Genomic DNA, 23,714 nt, shown 5'->3' with positions numbered 1-23,714 from the left:
AAGCCACTGTAATATTGGTGTCTTCATCCCACAGCTTTTCCATTCCTCTGGCAGATCCTGAGCTTCCTGATATCACACTGGCCCCACACATACACAGATGTCAAATACATGTATAGTCATTTCAATACTTTGAGTTGCATCAGCTTTATACATCGAGGTTTCTAGTTTTGCAGGTATTCAGATAAGGAGCTACAGATTTTTCTTCAGAAGATGGGGCATCATTCTTGTTTACAGAAAATCAGAGAAATTTGAACAGTTATGCATCTTGTTTCAACAAACTTTATAAAATTGTAGTAAAAGTAAACAACTGAAGTGGTGGAAGACAGGATTACTGAAAAAAAAAAAAAAGAAACAAAAAAAGAAATTCTAGAAAAGTATTAAAACTGAATGTGGGACTGGGAGAACAATAAGGCAAAAGGAACTTCTTTTTGCAGCCATCGTCACTGTTCCATAATTTGAACCTGGTAACTACAAGAAGAGAATGGAGAGTTAGCCAGAGAGAATGAGTAATTGCAAAAAACCAAACCCCTCTATGTTCATTAATTCAAGTCCTTTTAGCTCTTGTCCACTTTCAATACTTACTCCCCATGACAACGAACTCAGTTTATTATTGTTGGAATTCCACTTTCAGTGTGTAGTCAATTTAACTTTATGGACAGTAAAAAATTTTTATCACGTAAAAGGCTCTTTGGAAATGACTAATCTCAAACTTTCTGTCCAAAGTAATTGAGTCTGATAACATGTTACCTGTTGCATGAACTCACTTTTGGAGAACAAATTTTAAAACCCTCAAAACTCCATGGAATGGAAGGTGCTGGGTTTTTTGCTTTTTTGCCTTTTTTTTTTTTTTTTTTTTTAAAGTTCTACTCAGAATAAGAGGTGGTGTTCCTTCTTCAGATCATTTGGTTCCTGGGCTAAGAAAATGAGGTCAACCACAGGGAATGTGCTCAGAATGCTTAGCCAGGCTACTGGAAAAACAGTATCATTCCTTTTCTAGCCAAATGGCTTCATGTCTCAGCCTGTTCTTTCTAAGAGGGAATCAGCTGTTTAGGCGGGAGACACTTCATCCTTTTTTTGTTTGTTTTGTGTGTGTGTGTGTGCGCGTGAGAGAGATCTTGTGATTAGAACACTGCATTTTGGTATAAAGAAACATGCTTATGGGCAGACACCAAAACTTTCTTTTCCCAGAGAAGTATCATCCCAAATATACTGACAATTCGATTAATTTTTGCAATTCAGGATGTCTTCAATGGAAATCTGTTTCCCCAAAATACATCATATTCTTATCCCAGAATGCCATATCTTATTCCAAGCTATCCATTAACTTCTGATTTAATCTGATGAAAAGAAACAGATCACTGTCGCAGCTCTCAATTACAGCAAGATTTTCCTTGTCTCTTTATCCAGTAATTGCAGCAACTGCTAGCCAGAAGACTGGAATCAAGGTGACAAAAATTGACCCAAGATGATGGCAAAATTTATTCACAATCTTGATCTGGACTTCCACCCGAATTTCACTGATGAGTATCCTCTGGGATATGGAAAATAAGTATTGTAATCTTTTCTCTGTGTCCTAGGCAGATACTCTGATCATTTTGCTTGCATGAAGCATTAGTGGCAGCACAAGCACCAACTTTATTAGCAGGACTGTAATAAATGTAGCCTTACTGACCTCGGAGAGAAGCCCACGCACTTGGCTCAGTTCCCTGACAGACACATTCTGAAGACCAATACAGAGGATTTTCTAGTTCTTGTTGCAGTCTTGTTCAAGTCCAGCTTGAACAGGGCAGAGGCTGAGGTAAGCCATCTGGGACAGTTTAAGGCATATGAAAAGGCAGTACGTTTCAGAATGAAAGAGAAAATGGAAGCGGATTTACACACCTAATGGGATTTTGCTAAGAACAATTTTCTGCATTGGATTTTGAACTTAGATCAAACGCAGTCACCAGCTTCCTGCTGTAGGCATTTTGGCCTCTAACACATAAGAAGGGATGATGTAAGATATTGTCAGACTCTGAGCACTGCACTCCCAAGTGTGTATGCTCAAAGGACTTTTTTTCTGTTACAAGTGTTCTGCATGAAATGCAGTGGTGTGATACACTCACTGGCACAAGCGGACATACACAGAAGCCAAGCACAAAAACAGAACACCAGAACACCAGGATGGCTGAGGCTGGCAGGGCTCTTTTGGCCATCTGGCCCACCCCTGCTCCAGCAGGGACACCCAGAGCAGGAGGCCCAAACCCATGGCCAGGTGCCTTCTGAAGGTCTCCAAGGAGGAGACCCCACACCCGCTTGGCAACCTGTGTGATGTGATCAGAACTAGGTTTACTCTGTATGCCACCTCTGGTTTTCCCTTACATTGCATATTTAAGTAAGCAGTAAAAGAATTGAAACAGCAACAACACAGCAGAAATGAACACGCTTCTTGATACCTCCTACCAACTAGCGTAAGTACATGCCCCAGTTCCTGCCAAGTGCCAAGACACTGGACATGCCAGTTCTGGGCATTTTGGCTCATCTTTTACATAGTGGATGGACCCAAAGCACCAAAGCATGGGTATCCATGTTTCTTTCAGGAGGATGGGTACCCAGAGGTGTTGCAATGTCAAGGGCTGAAACATTTCTTCCATTTAAATATTTACAAGGAAAGGTAGAAGCCCTCTTTGAAGACCTAAGCAATCGGCATTGGATAAAGGAACTCAGTGTTTGTGGTCAGAATAGGAAAAGAAAAAATTAAAAAGATCACTGATCATTTGTATAAGCTTTGGAGAATTATTTGAAGACATCTGTTTTACTAATTTATTATGCTTTAACAATGGGTGTGTGAACTCTGAAGAGAATGTAAAGATGCTTTCCTTAATGCTTTTAATTATTGAATACTGTATAGTATTTCTCTTCAAGACAAGAGCAACAGAAAAACTCAAGAATATGTCAGTGCTTACCAGGGAACTGATTCATGTTTTGTTTCCAAAGGAGAAGGAAAGGGAGCACCAACAGTGACTGAACATTATATTAGAACTGACTGAATGTGGTTTTACTTCATATTGCAACGCTCATAGAGTGTGCAACACTCTATGAGCGTGCACACAGACAATTACTATATACAGTTATAGTATACAAGGAGCAACTGATTCTTACACCAGATTCTTACACATTTCATTATTCATGAATATCAGACCAGACCCAGGGTCAGTTTTTCCAAGAGAAGTGAAAAAAATATATTACAAATGCCATAGCTGTCACAAATGCTGAGCATCAGCAACATAGAGTGTATGTGTTCACTACTTACCTGAATGATTCCTCCAAGAAATGAAACTGCTGCTGCAACTCCAATTCTCTGCATTTCAAACTCTGACAGGCCCAAGATTCCTGAATTATTGTTTGAAGTGAAATTAGTGCCAATGGAAGGAACAAGACGTTCAACTGCATTGGCAGATATTAAGGAAGTTAAGGCAAAAGTTCCTATAAAAAAAAAGCCACAGATTAGCTACCAATGATTCTATATCCATACTAATCACTAATAGCCTCTTTTTAAAAATTTGACCATTTTGAGTGGTGAAGTATCCTTTTGTGCACTCTTAAGAATTTTTAAAGTACTTTTAATGTAAATTTCTTCATGTAAAATACCATTTATACATTCAAATTAAATATATTTGTGTCTATATTATTGCATAGTCATGTGGACATATTAACAAAAGAGACTGCAATACAACAATTCACAGTGATTTCAAGTGAGCATAAATGTTTTTGGCTCACCATATATGTGATGAAATGTTTTTTCTGATAGTCACAAATGTTCACCATTCAAATTTCTAGGATGATTAAATCATGCTATATACATAGTACCTAGCCCAATATGGTTTGCTGATGTGTGTGTGTTCAAGAACTCAACAAATAATCTGCACTCCAATAAATGGATGCAGGCAAGGAAATAAAAAATTGCTCAGAGAGGCAAAGCAAGTTTAATGAAACATGGATAAAGAAAGATGATAATTCAATATTTAAAAGGACAAATATTTCATGAAAGCTCTAAGAGTCTAACAAATGCCCTACTATGTCAGACCAATGGTCCATCTAGCCCAACATTCTGCCTCCAGCTGTGACAGTCAGAGGCATTACTTAGGCAATGCATACAAGCCTGGCCACTTTCTGCAGACCATTCCCCACATAATCCCCAGCATTCTGTAGCTGTTACACCAGGGATGTTAGCAAGTATTTTAGATTTTGTTTATGGACTAGGATTCACAAATTTGTTGAATCTCTGTTTGGACTTGATAGTATTTTCTGCCTCTGTAATGTCCTCTAGGAGCAGGTTCTAGAAGTTTAGCATCTGCTGTGTTATATCTTTTAGTCTACTTTCTTCTAAAGTGATCCCATACCAGTTTCATTGAGCTATCCGTACTTCTACTAGAGCAAGATGTGGTAAGTACAGTTCTACTCTCATCTTGGGTATACCCCTATCTTTCAAACCTCCCAGCACAATTCTTTGGGCACCTACAAGGGACTCCTCCATCCTGAAAAATTACCACTGAGTCCTGTTTTATGCTTCTTATCCTACAACAAGCTAATCATTAATAAAAGAACTTTCTTCTACCACAAGGGCAACTTCACTTTTGTAAATAACCTTTGCTGTGCAACCTTATCAGTAACTGTTTGACCATTTTGATATCTTATATTAAAAGTATTTCCTTTTGCCATTTGCTTACTGGCACTTCTATAGAATTCAATGACTTTAGTGAGATGGGATTTTCCTGTACAAAAGTCACACTAACACCTTTCATACGGACATTGATTACACATAACTTTCAGTGATCTTATAGTTTTACTGTAGTCTGTAAAAATCACACAGAATCACAGAATTGCCAGGGTTGGAAGGGACCTCAAGGATCATGAATCTCCAACCCCCCTGCCACATGCAGGGCCACCACCATTCCACCTAATGCTAGACCAGACTGCCCAGGGCCCCATCCAATCTGGCTTTGAACACCTCCAGGGACGGGGCATCCACAACCTCCCTGGGCAGCCTGTTCCAGTACCTCACCACTCTCTCCGTAAAGAATTTCCCCCTGACATCCAACCTATATCTCCCTTCCCTCAGCTTAAAACCATTTCCCCTTGTCCTTCTGGGACAATAAGGGTGAAATTCAGGTTTGCAGTTACCAGGATTTGCTACAGAGCCTTTTTGGTAAATGAAATCAGAGTGGTAACTCAAAAATCTTGTGGCCTTGTCACAGAATGCACTGGTTACGCTCTCCTCAGAAAGCTGTCCCACCAGTTTCCTTCCTAGCCTACTGATTTTGATGCACTTAGGGAACTTTCAGTCATCCACTTGATCTTCCTCTCCGCAGCATAATTCAAATTCCTCTTTTTGGCTTTCCAATCTTCCTACAAATGTTTCACCTACCACTTTTCATGGCTTTCCTGCTTACTTCATTTAGTCAATTTTTCCATTTTTTAAGTACTAAACTCTACCCTATGACAGAAATGTTAATTTTCCTGTCATGTTGAGACATGAAGGGACTTTTGGAGGACAAGAATTTTTTTTTTTTTTTTTTTAAGACATAACATATATTACCTGGGTTTATAATATTTTAATAAATTGCATTTTGAAGCAAAATTCAGGATATTTACAGGTTGTTTTTTTTTTTTTTTTTTTTCTTCAGACTGACCCTTCTTTTTTAAAACCCATCCTCTTCTTCTGAAATTTTTTATTTAATAAGACTAAACTTGAGAACAGTTTATGTAAGACTCTATATTTGATATTATCACAGCAGAAACTGTCCTCAGACAATCATCAATTATACCAAGAGTAGTCAAGAAAAAGATGTAGAGATTTGTTATTCAAGTGACTGATCTTCACACTGATACAACTGACTCCACTAATAAACATCATTCTTGTTGTTTGTATATGTACACAGAACACCATTAATCTTACAGAAATTGCTGGTAGAAAAAAAATTTTGTTGATGGACATGGAGAGTTATACAGCAGTTGTGGACAGAGCCTTTTTTGTTGCTGTTTGCATATATCTTCTTTGCTGAACCCTTTGTTAAAATCTTATCTTGAAGCAGATTCTAATTAGTATTTTAAAATCTTAAAAATTACAGAATAACAATAAAATCTTAGAAATTGGGGGGAAAAAAAAGAGTTTAGGAGTTCAAATCCAAAATCCCTTATTAAACAACATTTACAAAAGAAGTTTAAGTACAATATCAAGTTACAATGACAGAAGTACCTCTAGTGTATCCTTAATGGGCTTTTTAAAGTACTTAAACTAGGGAAAAAAATGTTGTAAAAGGAAGCACAAAAACATTTAATTTCTGTTTAGGTTTTAGAGAATATTCCTTCCATTGATAAAACTTTTTTTTCCAGTTCCATATTCCTGAAAATGTTTAGAGTAGAAAGACATTTACCTGTTGCAACATGACGTCCCATTCCAAATATGGCATATATAATGACAGGGAAGAATGAACCATATAAACCAAAAACTGGATGGACTGAAGAGAGAGCAGCAAAGGCCAATCCTATGGAAAATTAAATGGGGTTACCTCTATGAATTAAGATAAAATTATTCTGCTTTCAAGTTTTTGAATGTCTATGTTTTAACAAAGGCAGGGAAAAAAACACTTTCATTTACAAAAATCTAGATTATAAGCCAACTAATTTACAGTGAGGATCAGAAAAAATTGGGAAGGGTTGTCCATCTACAGTCTATCAAAGTCTTCACACTTTCTGCAGAGTCTTGGTCACCAGTGGAAACTAATAAGCCATGTATAGGATCTGTGGCATCAGCTATTGTGTTTCCAGATTGTTTCCATCAACCATTTCAAACTTCTTCAATGGACAGTTCTCACAGGAGGAGGCAGTGCCATTCCCCAGCAAACAAGGTTTTGAGTCTGCCAGAGCTCCAGGCAGTCAAATACAGTTCAAAACCTATAATTTTGGTTCAGGTAGAGACCCTTCTGTTTGTTTTCTTCTAATTTCTTAAAGAAAAAAAAAATAAATAATTGTGAGTTCATTCACATAGTACTCACAGAAATATTCTATTCTTGCAAAGAGCTTATGAAAAACTAATTCATTTTCCTCTCCAGAAAAGAACAGAGTAAGCAAAACCTGTATAACTTCAGCCATATTTTTATCATAACAACATAAGAGAAGTGGAATGACATCTCTGTGTGAGATATAAGAAAAATCTACAAGATTCACTACGGAATGCTGAGCCAGTTGCATATTTATCAGCCTTATTGGGAAGAAATCAATAAATGCTAGTAGAGCCAACTGTAAAAAATTTCATTTTCAAATCCAAAAATTCCTAAATGACACACTATGGAACAGTTGCATCATTCCTAGAAAAGTCACCTCCGCTAGTTCTTTAACATGCTTTCTGCCTCGCATTTTTTAAGCATTTGTTTTCCACCAGAGATTATAAGGGAAGCACAAAAATTCCCCCTTCATTAGGAAGTGATAACAATTTTGAAAGACATGATTTAAAATATTTTTAATTTTGCAAATAAACTGTGTTAATTTTGGACCTTGAAGTTTTCGGTATGAATCCACATGGTTCATTTTTAACAGGTTTTCACTCTAAGAAAATCATTCAAGAGGAGGTGAGCTTTGAAGATGTACAAAACAAAACTGGAGGTTACAGTTACATACTGCAGACTAGTCTAAAATACTTCTAGAAGTGGGGCCATAGATCTTTTACTATTCAATATTTCCATTTCTTACAGACTTAAAAGCAGATGACATTGTTTTTTTCATCTCAGTATTTACAGGGAAAACAAAGGTTCAGCTACAGCAAAATATTGTCACCATCTAGCTGTAAAAGTCAATTCCTAGATGTGTTTACTTTGTCTTTACGTTTCCTGTCTGAATCAGAAACATTTGACAATTAAGGCCTGAATACATTTGATCTAGCATAAACTGTACAAGTTGTGGGTAGAGCACAAGAAGCAATACTGTCCTTGATCACAAACACAAAAATACTACCAGCATCTCAATTCAGCTCTCTGAACAATGCTGAGAGGTGTGACACAAACACCCAAACACCGCCATGTTCTGTGAAACTCCATGAAAGGTGCTACTCTGCCTAGCAAATACCAGAATCTATAAAGGGATTCTGCTTTGCTCAGGCTGACTGGGAAATACAGCTTGCCTGCAGGCAGATAATCTGAATATAAATCTGGCCACTATTTTTTTCCTGCACAGTCTTTTTGTATGAATTTTCTAGAAGTGGTGGCTCATTCTCTTCAAGGTGAGGTCACTGCAATAAGGACAGAGTTAAAATTGCAGCTTTGATTCCAATCTTGGCTCTGCTCATTGGCTTCATTTCCTGTTACTGAAGCACATCAATTGTGTGTAAGAGTAGAGGAAACATTATAAAACATAATTAGTAAAGATTTCAGGCTTTCTGATTAGACATATAATGTTCTAAAATTTCAAATACATTTTCAAAACGTGATCAGTCATATGTTTCAGATCACTTCATTAACTTTCATATTAAAACTTGCTACAATGCATTCCATATGCTCAAGAAGTAGTCAAACTCAGAAAGAATGAACAGGAAATTCGAATACAGTACCTTAATATTGTGAATCTTTTTATTTTAACTGAATTCTTATCATAAGATAACATTTGTGTGGTGCTTTTTCATTGAAAATCATGCTGTCTGGCTAGCACCAGAAGAATAACAATCATGATTTGCCACATAGGAAAACAAAAGATGTGGTACCTCTCTTTGATACCATCAAGTGCAGTTAACCATAGAATAGAAAGCTTGATGCAAACAGAACTAAGCCCATGTCCCACCACAGGAGAAAGTTTGTTAATTTGATAGTTTCTGCTAACTATGCTGCTAAAACCAGACTCAAAAAAAAAAAAACAAACAAAAATATTTTTTGTTAAAAAACTATGAATCATCATAATATAATCAATGAGTTAACAATTATCTGCATCTAGAAAAAAAAAGGCTTGTGATACATGCATATATTGAAAGGAAAACTATGCCATGTCTTTTGGAAATTAGATCTGCAAACCATACTAATCAAGGAGCAGGAAAAGTAGCAAGTCTACAGTTAATCTGTGGAGCTTTAAAATTTTCATCATCTACTTTTTAAGTGAAAAGCTACATATTTAATAGATTTTCTGTCACATATACATTCAAATACGTTTGGAATTTAAAACTTTTCTTAAATGTGACTATATTAAGATGGCTAAACTTCAAGTTTAGGGAACCCAAAACAACACTAGTACATCTTTTCCACTCAAAATGCTATATGCAATCTTGAACTATCTCTGATGTTTCAAAAAAAGACAATTTCTCCCCATGTTGGCAAAGCTGAATTATATAATAGAGATATTTCCTGTAGGTGACCTGAAATGTAGAATTAACACACATTTAATGAGTCTCCTATTAATCCCCCTTGGAAAACCAGCAAATTAGACAAATTTACATCATTAATTTATGAGTCCAGACTAGCTAATTTTTACTGAGTTAAGAAAAAGAATTCACAGAAAGCATTTTAAATATTATATTTCATAACCATTTCTTAATACAAACCTACAGTTTTGGAAGATTATTTGGCACTGGCTTGTTAAAATGCATCAGCACAAAATGAATCTATAGAAATAATATTTTCCTCCAAAAAAATTGGAAGCTCAGTATTCGTTCTCTCAATGGAGTATCAATACTACTTATACTTGCAAGATCTCTGTTTCTGTATTGGCATCATTTGCTGTGGCCACACAAGTAGATTGTACCTTCTGCCTGACTTATTTAATGACAAGAGCTAAAAGTCCTTCCTTATTTCTTTTGTCATTGAAAGCTTGAAGAAAATGAAGAATTTAAAAGCAAAATGTGAGGACAGAATCTGCAAAACTTAATATAAATCTTTCAGAGACCACAAAGTATTGAGTTAGAGATCATTCCTTTTTTTAAGGGTGCAGTGTATTCTTTAGCAACAGACCTTCAACCCACTGGGAATTAAGCATCTTAGTTGTATTAATCATACAGTATCTGAAATGCAGCTCTCCTCATTTGCTGTCTGAAAATTTCACTGAAGGTATATTTCAAAAACAACTGTTCTACTCTATTATTATGCACATCTCCAGATACTGACACGAGTTTTTCTGATAAAAATATCTCAATTTGATCAAAAGATATGATAGCCAAGTATAATGGCAGTAGAAATAAGTAGACTGTGTGACTCAGTTATGAATTCTCTGTTCAAGATATTTCAATGTTTCTATATGCAATAAAATTTTGATATACCTAAAAACAGACAGAAAGAAAATCCAGTATTTTCTTATTTCTAATAGAGCTCGTAGAAGAAGGAAAAAAAGAAAAAAAAAGAAAAAAAAAGAGAGAGAGAGAAAAGGAAGAAATGGAGAGAGAAACGGGGAGAGAAAAAGAGAAAAAAAAGAAAAAAAAAGAGCTTTGACAGATAAGCAGAGATTAAAGGTTTAGACTTATTTAGGATGAATTTGACACAATATCTGAACATCACAGAGACTTTATAAATTACTGTACAGAGAATCCTATCAACTATTGCACGCTGGTCAGCCATAATTCATGAAGAATGTGGCTATCTCCAAAATAAAATAAATATTAAAATATTTTTTTATTTATTGATAAAGAGTATTATTACAGGGAGGTGTCTCTGCATCTAAGTATAAATGGAGAACCAAACTAAGAGGTAGCCTTTTGAGAAGCATCAGCACTATGGAGAAAGAAAGGCCAATCACGACTGAAGAGACAAACCTCAACAGAGATGAACCAGACTTTAGGGAATCTGTGAAAAAGACACCTACTTGGAAAAACTGCTGGTCAAGGATCTCAGCACTAACAGTTTTCTTGAGCTCTCTGATCTAGAAGATTAGAGGTGAAGTAATCTCTCCTGGCTTTGTTGGTCTCTGTCCATGGTGCTCAGGCAACTCTCAGCCACCAAAATGGCACATGTGCACAGCTCATCTGGCCACACTAACACAGGTTACCTTTTATGGTAGGCTCCAGAGGTTTCACAGAAACCTCTGGTCATTCAGAAGCAGAATTTACATTTCTAGCATTCCATCAGATCGATCTACATTAGCACATGTAATTTGAAGAGTCTTAGCAGACATTAGAAATGAAAATATTGCATGCACAGCAACATCATTTCCTTAATCCTCTGCTGGAAAGCCGTATAAGTATGAAACGCTGTCCCTCATTTATTTACTAATACGTTACATTTCATTATCAGCTTACATCATTATTTTTTGTATGAGAGAATTAATAACAGAGCTCAGATGGACACTTTCTTCCACAAATCACTTATGAATTACGTGGATTCTCCAATGCATTCTCTAGGAAACTTTCCTGGTTCTGTTGCCAAATATGCTTATTCAATTTCATCTACACATGCTATTTGTATGCCAGATGTATATTTCCAAGACATATCTGCTTCTTAATAAAATGATTAGCTCCAGTTTGTCTGCTCAGAGTGTATTTACATCTACGTTTATAGTCAGAACCTGGGGGGGAGGGAGGGAAAAAACACAAAAAGACACCCCCACAAAAACAAAAGACCACAAAACAAACAAACAAACAAACAAAAAACAACAACAAACAGATACAGCTGAGGTTCCTCCATGGAAAACTGAAAAAATATTTGGCATCATGCCTTCAAAAACACTGGGCAACAGTTCTGGAATGCATAAAGGCAGTATAGTCCATTTTTTTTTTAAAAAAAGGTCTCCAGCCAGTGTTTAAGAATTAGTTGTTCAGCAATAAATCCAACTCAAGACTAAATTAACTTTAATTAAAAAATACAAAAATACAAACCACGCCAATCCTCAGTGAGTTATTATTGGACTTGAGGAATGAAAATGCTGGCAGGAATAACAATACTGATTTCATCAGATGCCATGTATGTATTTCACTTTTAGAAGAAACATGCCTCAAGGGCCCTTCACACCCCCTCACTCCCCAAAAAAGCACAGCCCACTAAAACCAAATTGAGCCAAAGTATTTCTTTCTCATGATGGGTCATAGGAAAGCCAGCTACTGTATAACACTACATACAAATTCTGTATGAAGTGTATCGATGTGCTGGCTGAGTATAGAATATATATATTTAAAAAGTCTGATAAAAATTAAAGTCCAAATTTTATAACCACATACTTTCAGATGGATAAGTTTTGATTATATGCAGTATACGCAGATGGGTACAACTTTAATTTAAAACTAATGTCACAGTGTTTATGAATTCAGCCAAATATCAAGAACTTAGCAAGATAAAGATGAAACCAGAAATACAGTGAGAATTTGTGGGATTTGTTTTTTGTTTGTTTTCAGTTATTTTAGAAAAGCACTTATCTTAATTTATCGATACACATATCTCCTTTTTTTTTTTTTTTTTGATCAGCAGGTATCACAAGGTATCAAACTTGTGAAGAAATCTCCTTATGCATTGTGTTCTGATTCTTATATCTGGCAAAAGTGTAATTTGCTGCATCTACAAATGAAATTATGTGATAAAGACATGCATCATATTCAGAAATTTCAATTGACTTTTTTTTTGATTTAAAATCTAAACATACTCATGCTAACTTATAGTCATTTATGTGCTGCAGTTGCATTTAAATCTCTCTCAACTCTTGTACTTACCCATCTGATAAGGAACACAGTCATCTACGTTTACAGCTTTCAACTGATATGTATAAGCCACTTAAATCTTCTCCTACATATAATCTTTATTTTTCTGATCCTCCTCTTAGCCTTTTCCTACAGAAGTTTGAAGTTACCTTCCATGAACACAAGCAACCAGAATTATATATTTGAAATAATAATGTATCAAGTCATCACCTTTTACTTTTAGATCTCCCTAATACTTTCTTTTTTTCAAATAAGCTAATAATTTTCCAGCAGTTTATAAAAACTACCCCTAACTGTGTGCATCATTGCATCTATCTTTAGATTGTGTACATCTGAAGCAAAACATAGAGCATTACCTCTGAAATGAGTCTTAGGATCAATCCCTCTTCTATTCATTATTGTTATATGTGAAAATATTATTTTATTCCCATTAAAGGGAAATACACATTTATTGCTTGCATCTGGTCCAACTGCATCCAAACTGCAGACTTGTAACTGGGATGCAACACTACACCTGCTACTATCAAATCATAGAACATTATTCCACTTCTGACAGAATCTTTAAAGAGTAAGGCATCTTCAGTTGTTAATGAGAAGACTTAATTTTCACATTATATGATGTCCTAACCACAGTACTCCGTTTTAGACTTCAGACACATCTGTGTCCACTAATTATATCCTAAATAAGCTACATACACTAATATACATATTCAAACAGACTATAACTATGAACTCAGCTGCATGACTGGGCGTAAATTTACATTGCCTTTTTCTGACAAACTCAGATCAACATTTTTGCAGACCATGGCAGTCAGAGAAGCTTAATGATGGGTTGCAGTATTACTTACATGGCTTCTAGATGACAGCCTGCATTGACAGTATATGAAACAATTCAAAACACAATATGATAGATTACACAATAGCAATCCAAAGGCAAAAAACTGAGATGGGTGTGTAATTGCATAATTCAAATACTGAAAGAAGACACAAAGGTTGACACACAAAAGTTTGACAAAGTAAGACTATGAAGGATTGGAAAATTGGACTGGATGATCTTATAGGTCTTTTCCAACCTTAGTGATTCTGTGATTCTGTGATTCTGTGAAAATGGATTAATCAGAGATATACGAACAGTGTGGTAATGAATAAATGATGCCAGGAAAGATCACCTAAGAAAGGCCTTGAAACTAAAGATAAATTACTTGCTTAGAGCAATAGAAAGTTAGCACAGACTGTGAAAATGAGCTAAGCAGGTGCATTCTGAACTGATATGTATGGGCTATAGTACATGTTCAGGAGGCAACAAAAAGCAGGGTGACAGGCTTATGAGATTCGGCTGCATGAAAAGACCACACTATATATAATGCATCTTAATATTATCATGCAAGAAAACTCAGGAAAAATTCAAGTACTGTTTGATCTAAATATGCTTTTCCTCCAAGTAGATGAAATTCAGGTTACATGAAAAAAACACAAGCAAAATTCTTTTTTTAAAACTTTTTTTAAACACAGTTTATTATCCACAATGCCATAGTTATAATGGCTGGGAAAACACATCACCCGAATTCTACATCGTCTGTGCTTACACCTGAGCCAGTCTCCTGTTACACTTCTCTAATCTAATCAATATAATCTTCTCAGTAACATCAATTAACCTTAACAAAGTAGATGCCTGGATTCATGTGAATCACACCTGGGGTGGGTTGGCTCTGGCCAGCAGCTAAATATCCCTAGCCTCCTCCTCCCTCCTCTAAGGGACAGGAATCAGAAAATCGAAAGTTAGAGAACTTGTGGGACAAGATAAAGACAGTTTAATAAGTGAAGGAAATCAATCAAACATACAAAGCAATGTAAAGGCAATTGTTTGCTACCTCCCAGAAGATCAAACACCCTAAGTTTCGCTATCTCTTACAACTAGGTCTCCATTGACTTCTAAGGAATGCAAGAACAACTTCCTAACAACTACAGTGAAGAACATTGATTATATTTACACAATTTCATTTTGGAAAGAAAAAAAACCCAACATATTAGGAACTTCTAAGTAATCTACTTGGAGACAGTGATTGCATTTGTGTGTATAGGAGAGAAACAATGAATAAAAAAGAAACAAAACTCTTCCTATTTCAAAATCATCTTCATGTTGATGGAGTATTAATGAGTTTTAAAAGGGAAATGAAGCGCTAGTCTGAGAAGCAAATGGAGGATTTGTTATTTTACAGACTTGTTTCTCTAGTCTATCAAAAATAGATTTTTCAGAAACACAGACGAAGTAGTAATTACCAAAACATGAAAACTCAAATTTCTTAACTATCTGTGAAAGTACGCAGCAAGCTTCAAGATGAGGAGACAATGTTTGTTATAGGTTCTAAGATTATTTTTCAGCCTCAGGTAAGAATAATTTTTCAGCCAGAGTAAGAAAAATGATTCTATGTTTGAAAAATGAGGTGTTGAGAAGTGTGTTATTAAGTTATAGTTTTGTGCTCTTGAACTAATGAAGCCTACTTTCTTTTGTTGGTTTAGACTTAAGGTTGACTGGCTTTGCAGTCTGAGACAATGCAAGCTTCAGCTGAATCTTTTCAGCAATTAGAGTATTCAAAGTTTCCATTATTGAAATTTTGAAATTCATATCTATTTTCACTGTCCATATAATTTATAGAAACATAATTAACTTGGATACCTCTTTCTCTCTCTTCTGTTGAATTCGCAAAAAGACTCTAATATTAAAGGACATGCATAGGGACTGTAGAAGTATTGTTTCAACAGGTAAATAGAAGAGTTTGGCAGTGAATTCTGAGACACATTAATTAAGGTTAACTTGGCATTTTTAGCTGGCAAGAAAACAACTACAAGACCACACAGAGAAGGACTGCTTGTTTTTAGGCATGACTTGGTGTGAGCTCTCATTCTTCAGAAACGCCAAGCAGCACATCGTGGTAATCCCACTATTTTCCTTCCCATCTTAACTACCTTCCTCTTGCCTCCCCTACTTAGGAATTGGATCTGTTGGTTACATGGGATGTTACTGATCAGTGTATTCTGACCACATGGTTGAACATGACTTATTTAGTTATGTTTTGATCAAACTTCAGTAGAAGTAGAAAGGAAGCTTCAGAAGATCCACTTTCTGCAGGAATTGTTGATTTGATAATGATTGTATTTTTAATTTGATAGAGAATTTGATTAGAAAGAGTGTGCATAACACCTTGTACCTTCTGAAGGTCTGCACAACTAAAGACAACTGAATGTTCAGGTAGCATGCCATGCCTTTCGCATACAATGTTCCTAGGCTCTGCTCCCCAGTGCATAGTTTCTAGCAAAGGACTAGTTGCTAGTGTGCCACAATAGAACATATTTAATCCTAAATTAAGTAGTATATGAGCTCAAATAATTTAATTTTCAAGTACCTGATTTGAAGATAAATTACTGGGTTTAAAGACATGTCACACTTAGATACCAAGATTTTTGACCATGAAAAACACTAAATGAGTGATAGTAGCTCTATAAAATGTTGTCCAAAATAAAAAGAGTCATAGGAACAGCTATTCTGAACTACCCTATACATCACTCACTGAAAACATCGTATGATGGTAATTGTGAGGCTTACAGTACCAGTAAAAGAGTTAATGCAGCAAGTTCTAGAGAAGTAAATTGTGCTCAAATAAAACCACAAACGTGATAAAGTATTTCGGTATCTAGCTCTCCTTCTTTTCCATAACTTAAAATCCTTCTGAAACCTGAGGAAGCAGTGAGAAGAAGGAAAGGAAAAAAGTCAGTTAGAGGAAAGAGTTTCAATACGCTCATTTTGAAAATGTGTAAGATTATTTCTAGATTTCATAAAAGAAAAGCAATATTCTTTATCTTCATTAGATCTTCTCAACAATTAAATTGTTTTTAGTACAAGACAAATAAGAAAGTTCTATCAAAAACTACTGGCATTAGAGAATTGCTATTTTTGATGAATTTCAACATACTGTTTTAAAAGTTTTAATTACAATTATAGTAAAGGCACATACTAGTGAAATTGGATACTTTACAGCATTATAGTACTAAGGTTCTTAAAGTTCAATCGTGCCAGTGCAGATGTTACTAATTACCTTGGAAGCACAAATACTTACACAAGCCAGTTGTTTTCAGCTGCAGCATAATTCAATTAAAGTAGTGCTTATAATTTAACAACATAAATGATAGTTAAGCTTAGCCAGTATGGGGAGTTGTTAAGAAATAACATATATATGTATAGTTTACATAAGGGAAGGGATTGAAAATTATCTGAGGCAGACAAGCAGCTGGGATTATCTGAGCCAAGTATAAAATATTGCCTAAAAAAGTGACACTACAATGGACATATTGAAAACAGACCAAAGCATTTATTTCCCAGTAACAACCACTTTGGAGACTCAGATTGCTGGGACTGCAGGTCATTCTGCAGAGTTTTGTTTCTAGGAGTTTTATTTTTACTTTTAATTTCTATGTTTATGAAGTCAAATGGAGTCTACTCCACCTCACTCTGTATTGCTGCTTGACAAGAGATGTGACAGGTAATGTAATACAGCACTAAGTCAACACAGAAGCAGAAATATGCAAGCTGTGTATGCACACACTTTCTCCATGGTTCATGTCTCTGACAGAAGTGCCCTTTTAGTACAGAACACTGTTATCTTTTGCTGCTGTACACTGGGCTTCCACAGGTAATAGTATAATCACGATTACTTCTGAGCAGATTTTCTTAAAATGCAGACGTGTGGATGTATTACAATGCAATTACCACGTAGATACATTTTATTTTTTACGTGAAATAGGGAAACGTGGTCACGTAATTGATAAAATCTTGTATGTAATCATATGCTGTGTAAATAGAGTTAATGCTTCCTAATTTCTCGTATTAAGTCTGAAAAATTGTCAAAGGATTGGATATAGAGGAAGTTTTGGTTCACAGAAAACTATTCAAATAACACCACATATTTCCATCTGCATTTGTATATGCATAAGATTTAAGAATTTTTCTTGTATTGTTATTTAGATCAAAACTGCTTTTGATAGATAAGAATATAAGCTGTTTAACCTAAATTTTAAGATAATACGAACATGAAGAGGGTATAAAAGAAAACCAGATAAATCCAGCAGGATTGGATATGAGATATGAGTCTCAGATGTTTAACTGTACCTTGAGTCACCTGCTGGATGGCCAGCATCATCCCAGACACCATATCGGGAACCAGATTTTCCTTCCAGTCGTAGATGGGCACCCACTCCAAGATGGGCAGCCGCCTCACGCACCACTCCTTGATATCTTCACAGCGAACAGCCCGGATCTTCCCCCACACCGCTCTCCTTCTCTCTGCCCCCGTCATCACCAAAGCCCCCAAAAGAAGTTGCTTGTGCAGAAGAATGGATCGCTGAGAAACCACCCTGATCTGGGTCGTTCTCCAGGTTTCTTTTGAGAATTTGTGGTTCCAAGACTACAGGAAAAAAAATTAAAAAAAAAACAAAAACACACAACAACAAACAACACAGAAGCACTCACATTTTCTGCAGCTGTGCTCTCACTATGCTCAATAAAAGCACTTACTAAATGCCATAATTGTACGAACAGCCACGTAAAGCACTCAGAGCAAAGCTCACATTTTCAGCTCGTCTCCTCTCCTGTCAGTTTGTGGCTCTCCCCCGTCACCTCCCGCTTTATATTCGGGCAGTGCTGTGCTTTTGGCCTCGGTCCAGCGGGAACATGAGGCACAGCGGGGCAAGCGCTCGCCGGGGGCTGCGTGGTGCCGGGAGAGGTGCCGGACCTTGGGACATCTCAGGGCCACTTCAGGGTCACAGCAGAGCCAGTGCTGCACTGAGGTGAGAGATGGGGCTTAGTTCCACCAGCCTCTCTGCCTCTATGGGGCAGAACAGAGCTCAGTTCACCCAGTAATTTTTGGTCGAGAAATAACTTCTTGCACTGAACATACAGGTACAAAGTGATTAGCGCGCAGAAGAAGTCTGAGTGTCAGCACACTTAAATGCTTCGTTCCATATGGAACATGGGCACAGGGGAGCTACTGTACCTCTAGATGCTCTAGACCCCTCAGATCAAAATCTAAAATCCATTATCTGCGTGCAAGTGCCCTCCCAAACTGTCCCACAGTAAGCAATAAAAATAAATATACTGTTAAATATTTTAGTTGTATTCGTATAAATTAGTTTATATATTAATCTTTAGATAAAGATGAACAAAGCTGAGTGTCATCCATTCATGATTTTGATATTCTGCTCAAAACACTCATTTCAAATGAGATCTCAATTCTCATTTCAGATAAAAACAGTTTCACAGTCCCTGTAATGATAGAAAAACATTACAAGAAATTTAAAATGGCAAATAAAAATATCTGAATTTCATTTTTAGTCTGTTAACTCAATCTCCTGATATTCTGAAGCCTGACTCGATTTTTTAACTGCTGGCATTGGTGGTTCTGAAACAAAGCACCAATTTTGGAAATATTTAATTATTCATTTAACTTTTCAGATTTAATCAGAGCTTAATATAACTTAATTAGTCTCCTGAATATTACCAAAATGGTTTCTTATAACATATATTACATTTTCTTTTATGCTCCACTTCAGTTTTTCTTATTCTGAATCTTATTATATCTCCCATATATCAGTCCAGATCACAGATAATAGATGTTTTTTTCTAACATGCTAAAGCTTTGTTTAGTTAGTTCCTGATTTCATGATAAGAAATTTTCTTCTCAATCATATTACCAGCATGCCTAATGATACTGCAAAAAATATAACATAAAATAATACCAAAAATAAAGAAAAAAAGAATGAAAGTTTTCTGGCTGCTGGATGTAGAATCTTAAAATTAATTTTATAAATTTTGAAAAGAAATGGTTGCAGTCACACAAATGTTTCAAAAAACACAATTTGTATACAACTAAAAAAAAAAAAAAAAGAGAAAAAGCACAAGGGTAAACACACCACAAATCATTCTACTGTGTCACTCATACACTCATATGGTGTGTGCTGTTGTATCACTCAAAAGTGGAAAAAAGTGGTTTACCAAAACACAAACAGATTGCTTCTGCCAAAGCTTTGATGTAGGAATATTCCAGTGTACCTATTCTCTGCCCTGCTCATCCTTTAATCATGAACATCCTTTAAAGAGCAGATGAAATGCCAGGACTGGTTTGTTTTACTAAACAAAAATGCATGTAAATAGATATGTATGTACAAAATGTGAGTACTGATGTAAGATAGACTAACCCTAATTTAATAAAAATCATGGTTCACTGGGACCAATGAATGAGTATTCTGAAACAGGCAGGAAAATACCACATTATGAAAGCAAAGATTCATGATTAAACACTCAAGATTATAATCTTTAATCTTTGGATTTCTCGTGTCAAATGCTAAAGCTGTTTAGGAGCCTGTAATTGAAATTTTCCCACCTGGTATTTGCAGAGTCATTTGGACAATTTGGACAGTTTTGAAAATGCCAGATTGATATCTAAACTCCTAGTATTAGCCATATCAACAGACTTTTGTCCACCTCCAATAACAAGGGATGGTTTCTCTCTCTGTGGCTGTGTGCATGCACAAATGCAAACATCTTACAGCTAATGCTTGAAAATAAACACTACTAGTTGGACACAGACAGAATTGCACATGCAAAGTCTTTGGGATGTCCATGCTGGTGTGGCATTTGTGTGGAAATTTGATTTTACTCCAGCAATTGCTTTGACGAGTAAAAGACAGATTGAAGTATCATTAAATCTGAAGTTGATCAACATCACTGCCAGTCATGGAAAACATTGTTCCTCACTGTAACTTTGTAATTAATTAAGTGTTCAAACCAATGCCACAAAGCAATACATCATTTGCAACAGCATAGACAAAGAAATCAAATTTTTTAAGGGATGGCGGATGCACAGGTGCACAAAACGGAAAACCACTTTACTACAAAGTAGTGCAACCTTAAGGAATCATCAACAAGCTCATCTGTTCTTTTGTAAAACACCTACTGAAACACGTAAAACCCTAACTGAAACACGTACTGTACCGTACCAAACAAACATTTTCACACCAGGTGGCTTTCATTAACCTATAAACCTGTGATCTATAAGCCCCTAAAGTACACAAACGTCATTCTTTAAACTGTATTACAATGTCTACCAGGACTGTGAGAGCCTCTCCTTCCTGAAACAGGTGTATAAAACACAGTTTTATGGAATACTAAAGCATAAGCATGAGAAATCTTTCATTTTATGTATTTAATTCAGTGTATTTATGCAGAAATTTGTAAGGCTGGATTGCTTACAGTTAGCTTTTTTGATGGTCTTCAATAGCTAACACCTGTTTTCAAGTTACTAGATAATTATTTTTCTGGAAAATCACAGTAGTATTATTCTAATAGTGGAAATACATACAGGGCTGAAAAAATAACTACATAAGTTGAAATTTACAATGCAGTTAATATAAAAGGAAAGAAAATATTGCACTACAAGTTTGGTGGGCTTCTCATGCTTGCTTTAAACTAGATTCACTGAAAAATGGGGTGCATTCTGCGAGGACAACCTGAATTTTCATAATTCATTGGCTATTTACATAAATGATGGATACATGGAGTTAGGAGGTTTGATCTTATGGCTCTGACCTCAGAGGATGAAAAAAAAAAAATCTAACCTAAAAACAGAAATAAATAAATAAATTCAGGCATCCCACTTCATATGAAAGCAGGCTTTGTAGGAGATCACTTAACTTTTGCTCAAGAAGTGCTTTTAGTCTTCACATAAACTAGCAGGAAAATTCAACTATGAATATGTTTACATGTCCTTCAGAAGTCTTTGTACCTCAGTGCTATGATGGAAATGATATGACTTGCTCTTTTTAATTTTTCTCAGGAAAACAGATCACTCATTGAATATCTGCCAAAATTAAACCAATTGGACTTTGGACTAACTAAACCCATGCTCCTACTGATTAATATCATTTATTCCCTAAGAACATCTTGTGCATCCAAGTCACTTCCCCATGGTCTCTCATCAACTGTCACTGGGCAAGGGAAAGTACGTGCTGTGAGTAATCAAAAACATGTAATGACTGAGGTCTCCTCATCTTTTCTTCAGCAGTGAACCAAATTTCCATTCATTCTTGTCCTCTATCCTATTCTATGATCTCGTTTTGATACTGCTGTCTTTCTGTCATATTCAGACAAAAATGGACAAAGCATTCAGAGGATGCCAGAAAGACTTAAGAATAAAAGATGGGTAAAAATCTTGGATATACAAACATAGTTTCATTAAGAAAGCTGGCAAAAATTCCAAGATAAATCATATTAAAATCTTCAAAGTATGTTGACCATAACGAGAATGGAAGTCATATTTAAAACAAACAGTAGTATGTATGATTTAGAACATTCAAGCTACAACTATTGTATGATACAAGCTCTTGAAGTGGCTGGGAGGGTGCTGAAAAACAGAACAAGACTAAAGTAATAGAAGACATCCGCATCTTCAGAAATGCATTCCTGGACTTTGAGCATTTATTAAAAATAATAATAATAACAAAACAACCAACAAGTTTCAATCATATGTTACATAAATATTAAACTGGGTCGCAGAAGCTGCATCCCTTTCAGTATCCTACTCATTACCAACAAAATTTAAGAAACTTCACCTCTAAGATTTTGGTGTCAAAACAAAATATACTTCATGAAGTCCAAAGCTTCCCAATGCATCTTTCAAAATCAGACAAAATGCTTTTATTTGCAGTTAAGAATACTCCTGACTTCAAATACTTAAATGTGGGTATCGACTGAAAAAGATAAGATCCTAGCCTCTACACTAAAAACAATATGACCATGACTAAGCCAAATCCTGATCCCTTCATCATGCAGCACACTCAGGAGACACTGTGGCTTGACAAAGTGTGCGGAACCGGAGTTATTACAAGATAAAGGCGAATCTCCAGCCATACAGAAGCCGGGTCCTGACCCACACGGCTTGGGTTCAGCTTTAGGATCTTGTCTAGAAATGGGTGTTCAGTCCTGTCTAATTACACCAGACTATACAAAGCTGTGTGAAGCAACACTGACATCCAGTGTCTTTGTACGGTATTTTTCTTCTATTTTTGCAAGGCTCGAGAGCACTAGCTAGACCAAATTGTTTCACTACATGATGGTTTTTGAACTGTGGAACTTTAAGTGTACAGCTTAATAATGCAGTATGGTAAAAATCACAGCAATAGAAGAGTATTATCCATCACATTTAAAATAAATTTACCGGTCAGAAATTAAAGACCAAGTATAACTGAGCAAGTATTGAAGCAGGAGCTCCTAGTACTCAGGTATAGTCTGCTCTCAATGAGTCTAATAAATGAAAAATGCAAGCACAGACCAAGCAGATAATTTTGTAGTGTGACCATTCTCTTAAATTCCACTCCTGCTCTGTTACAGCTGTCTGCTAATAACATGCTACGCAGCTGCTAATGAAGAAAAAAAATAGTATGAACATGAAGTGATATTGAATTATTTTAGAACGTCTAAAATGAGCATGAGACACTTAACAGTGCCTGTCTCTTATGGAAAATGTCTGTAAAGAAAATCTCACTTTTTCCTTTTCTCTTAAGACTGCATCTAGCACCGTTGAAAGGTAAATTTTCCTTCAAAATAGTAAAAAATGGTTATTATTATTATTATTTTTTAAGCTACGGGTAAAATTACTGAGTAAATTGATTTTTGTGAATTCCCACATTTGAGAACTTGTCTTTGTAGCCAAAATACACAAATACATATATGCACTGATACAATTACATCAAAAACAGAAGCATTTTGTGGTAACCCCTAATCTTGACACTGTAGGACACAATTTAAAAAAAAAAAAAAAAAAAAAAAAAAAAAAAAGGGAAAAAAGCAAGTTGATAAAACGTTTAAATCATAAATGTTTTGTTATTATTTTGCCTATCAAAATGTTCAGACAGAATGCATAAACCAGATTTCCTGATTTCTGGTTGCACAAACCAACCTATAAGCCTTACAAGGCCAGACTTTCAGCAGCGTGTGGTGTTAGGACAAGGGGAAATGGCCATAAACTGAAGC

At 35.8% G+C, this 23,714-nt stretch overlaps 1 protein-coding gene across 6 annotated transcripts in view; it reads right to left on the bottom strand.

Annotated features, from left to right (window-relative positions):
• Window positions 1–23,714, bottom strand: part of SLC26A7 (solute carrier family 26 member 7) — an 86,302-nt gene that overhangs the window by 44,899 nt on the left and 17,689 nt on the right. For 5 of the 6 annotated variants that reach the window (XM_090137794.1, XM_090137793.1, XM_031590983.2 and 2 more), the window contains 3 exons: window positions 17,799–18,093; window positions 6,417–6,527; window positions 3,293–3,465 (listed from right to left, as the gene is read on the bottom strand). In XM_090137794.1, the coding sequence (XP_089993920.1) occupies window positions 3,293–3,465; window positions 6,417–6,527; window positions 17,799–17,985 (471 nt within the window). In that variant the 5' untranslated portion in view covers window positions 17,986–18,093. The remainder of the gene's footprint in view (window positions 1–3,292; window positions 3,466–6,416; window positions 6,528–17,798; window positions 18,094–23,714) is intronic. The other variant, XM_090137795.1, reaches the window with a different exon arrangement.

Source organism: Phasianus colchicus, chromosome 3, assembly GCF_987193195.1.
Source record: "Phasianus colchicus chromosome 3, bPhaCol1.hap1.1, whole genome shotgun sequence".
NCBI lineage: Eukaryota > Metazoa > Chordata > Aves > Galliformes > Phasianidae > Phasianus > Phasianus colchicus.
Note: the sequence above shows the minus strand (reverse complement) of the source record. Positions and strands in the feature narration are given on the sequence as shown.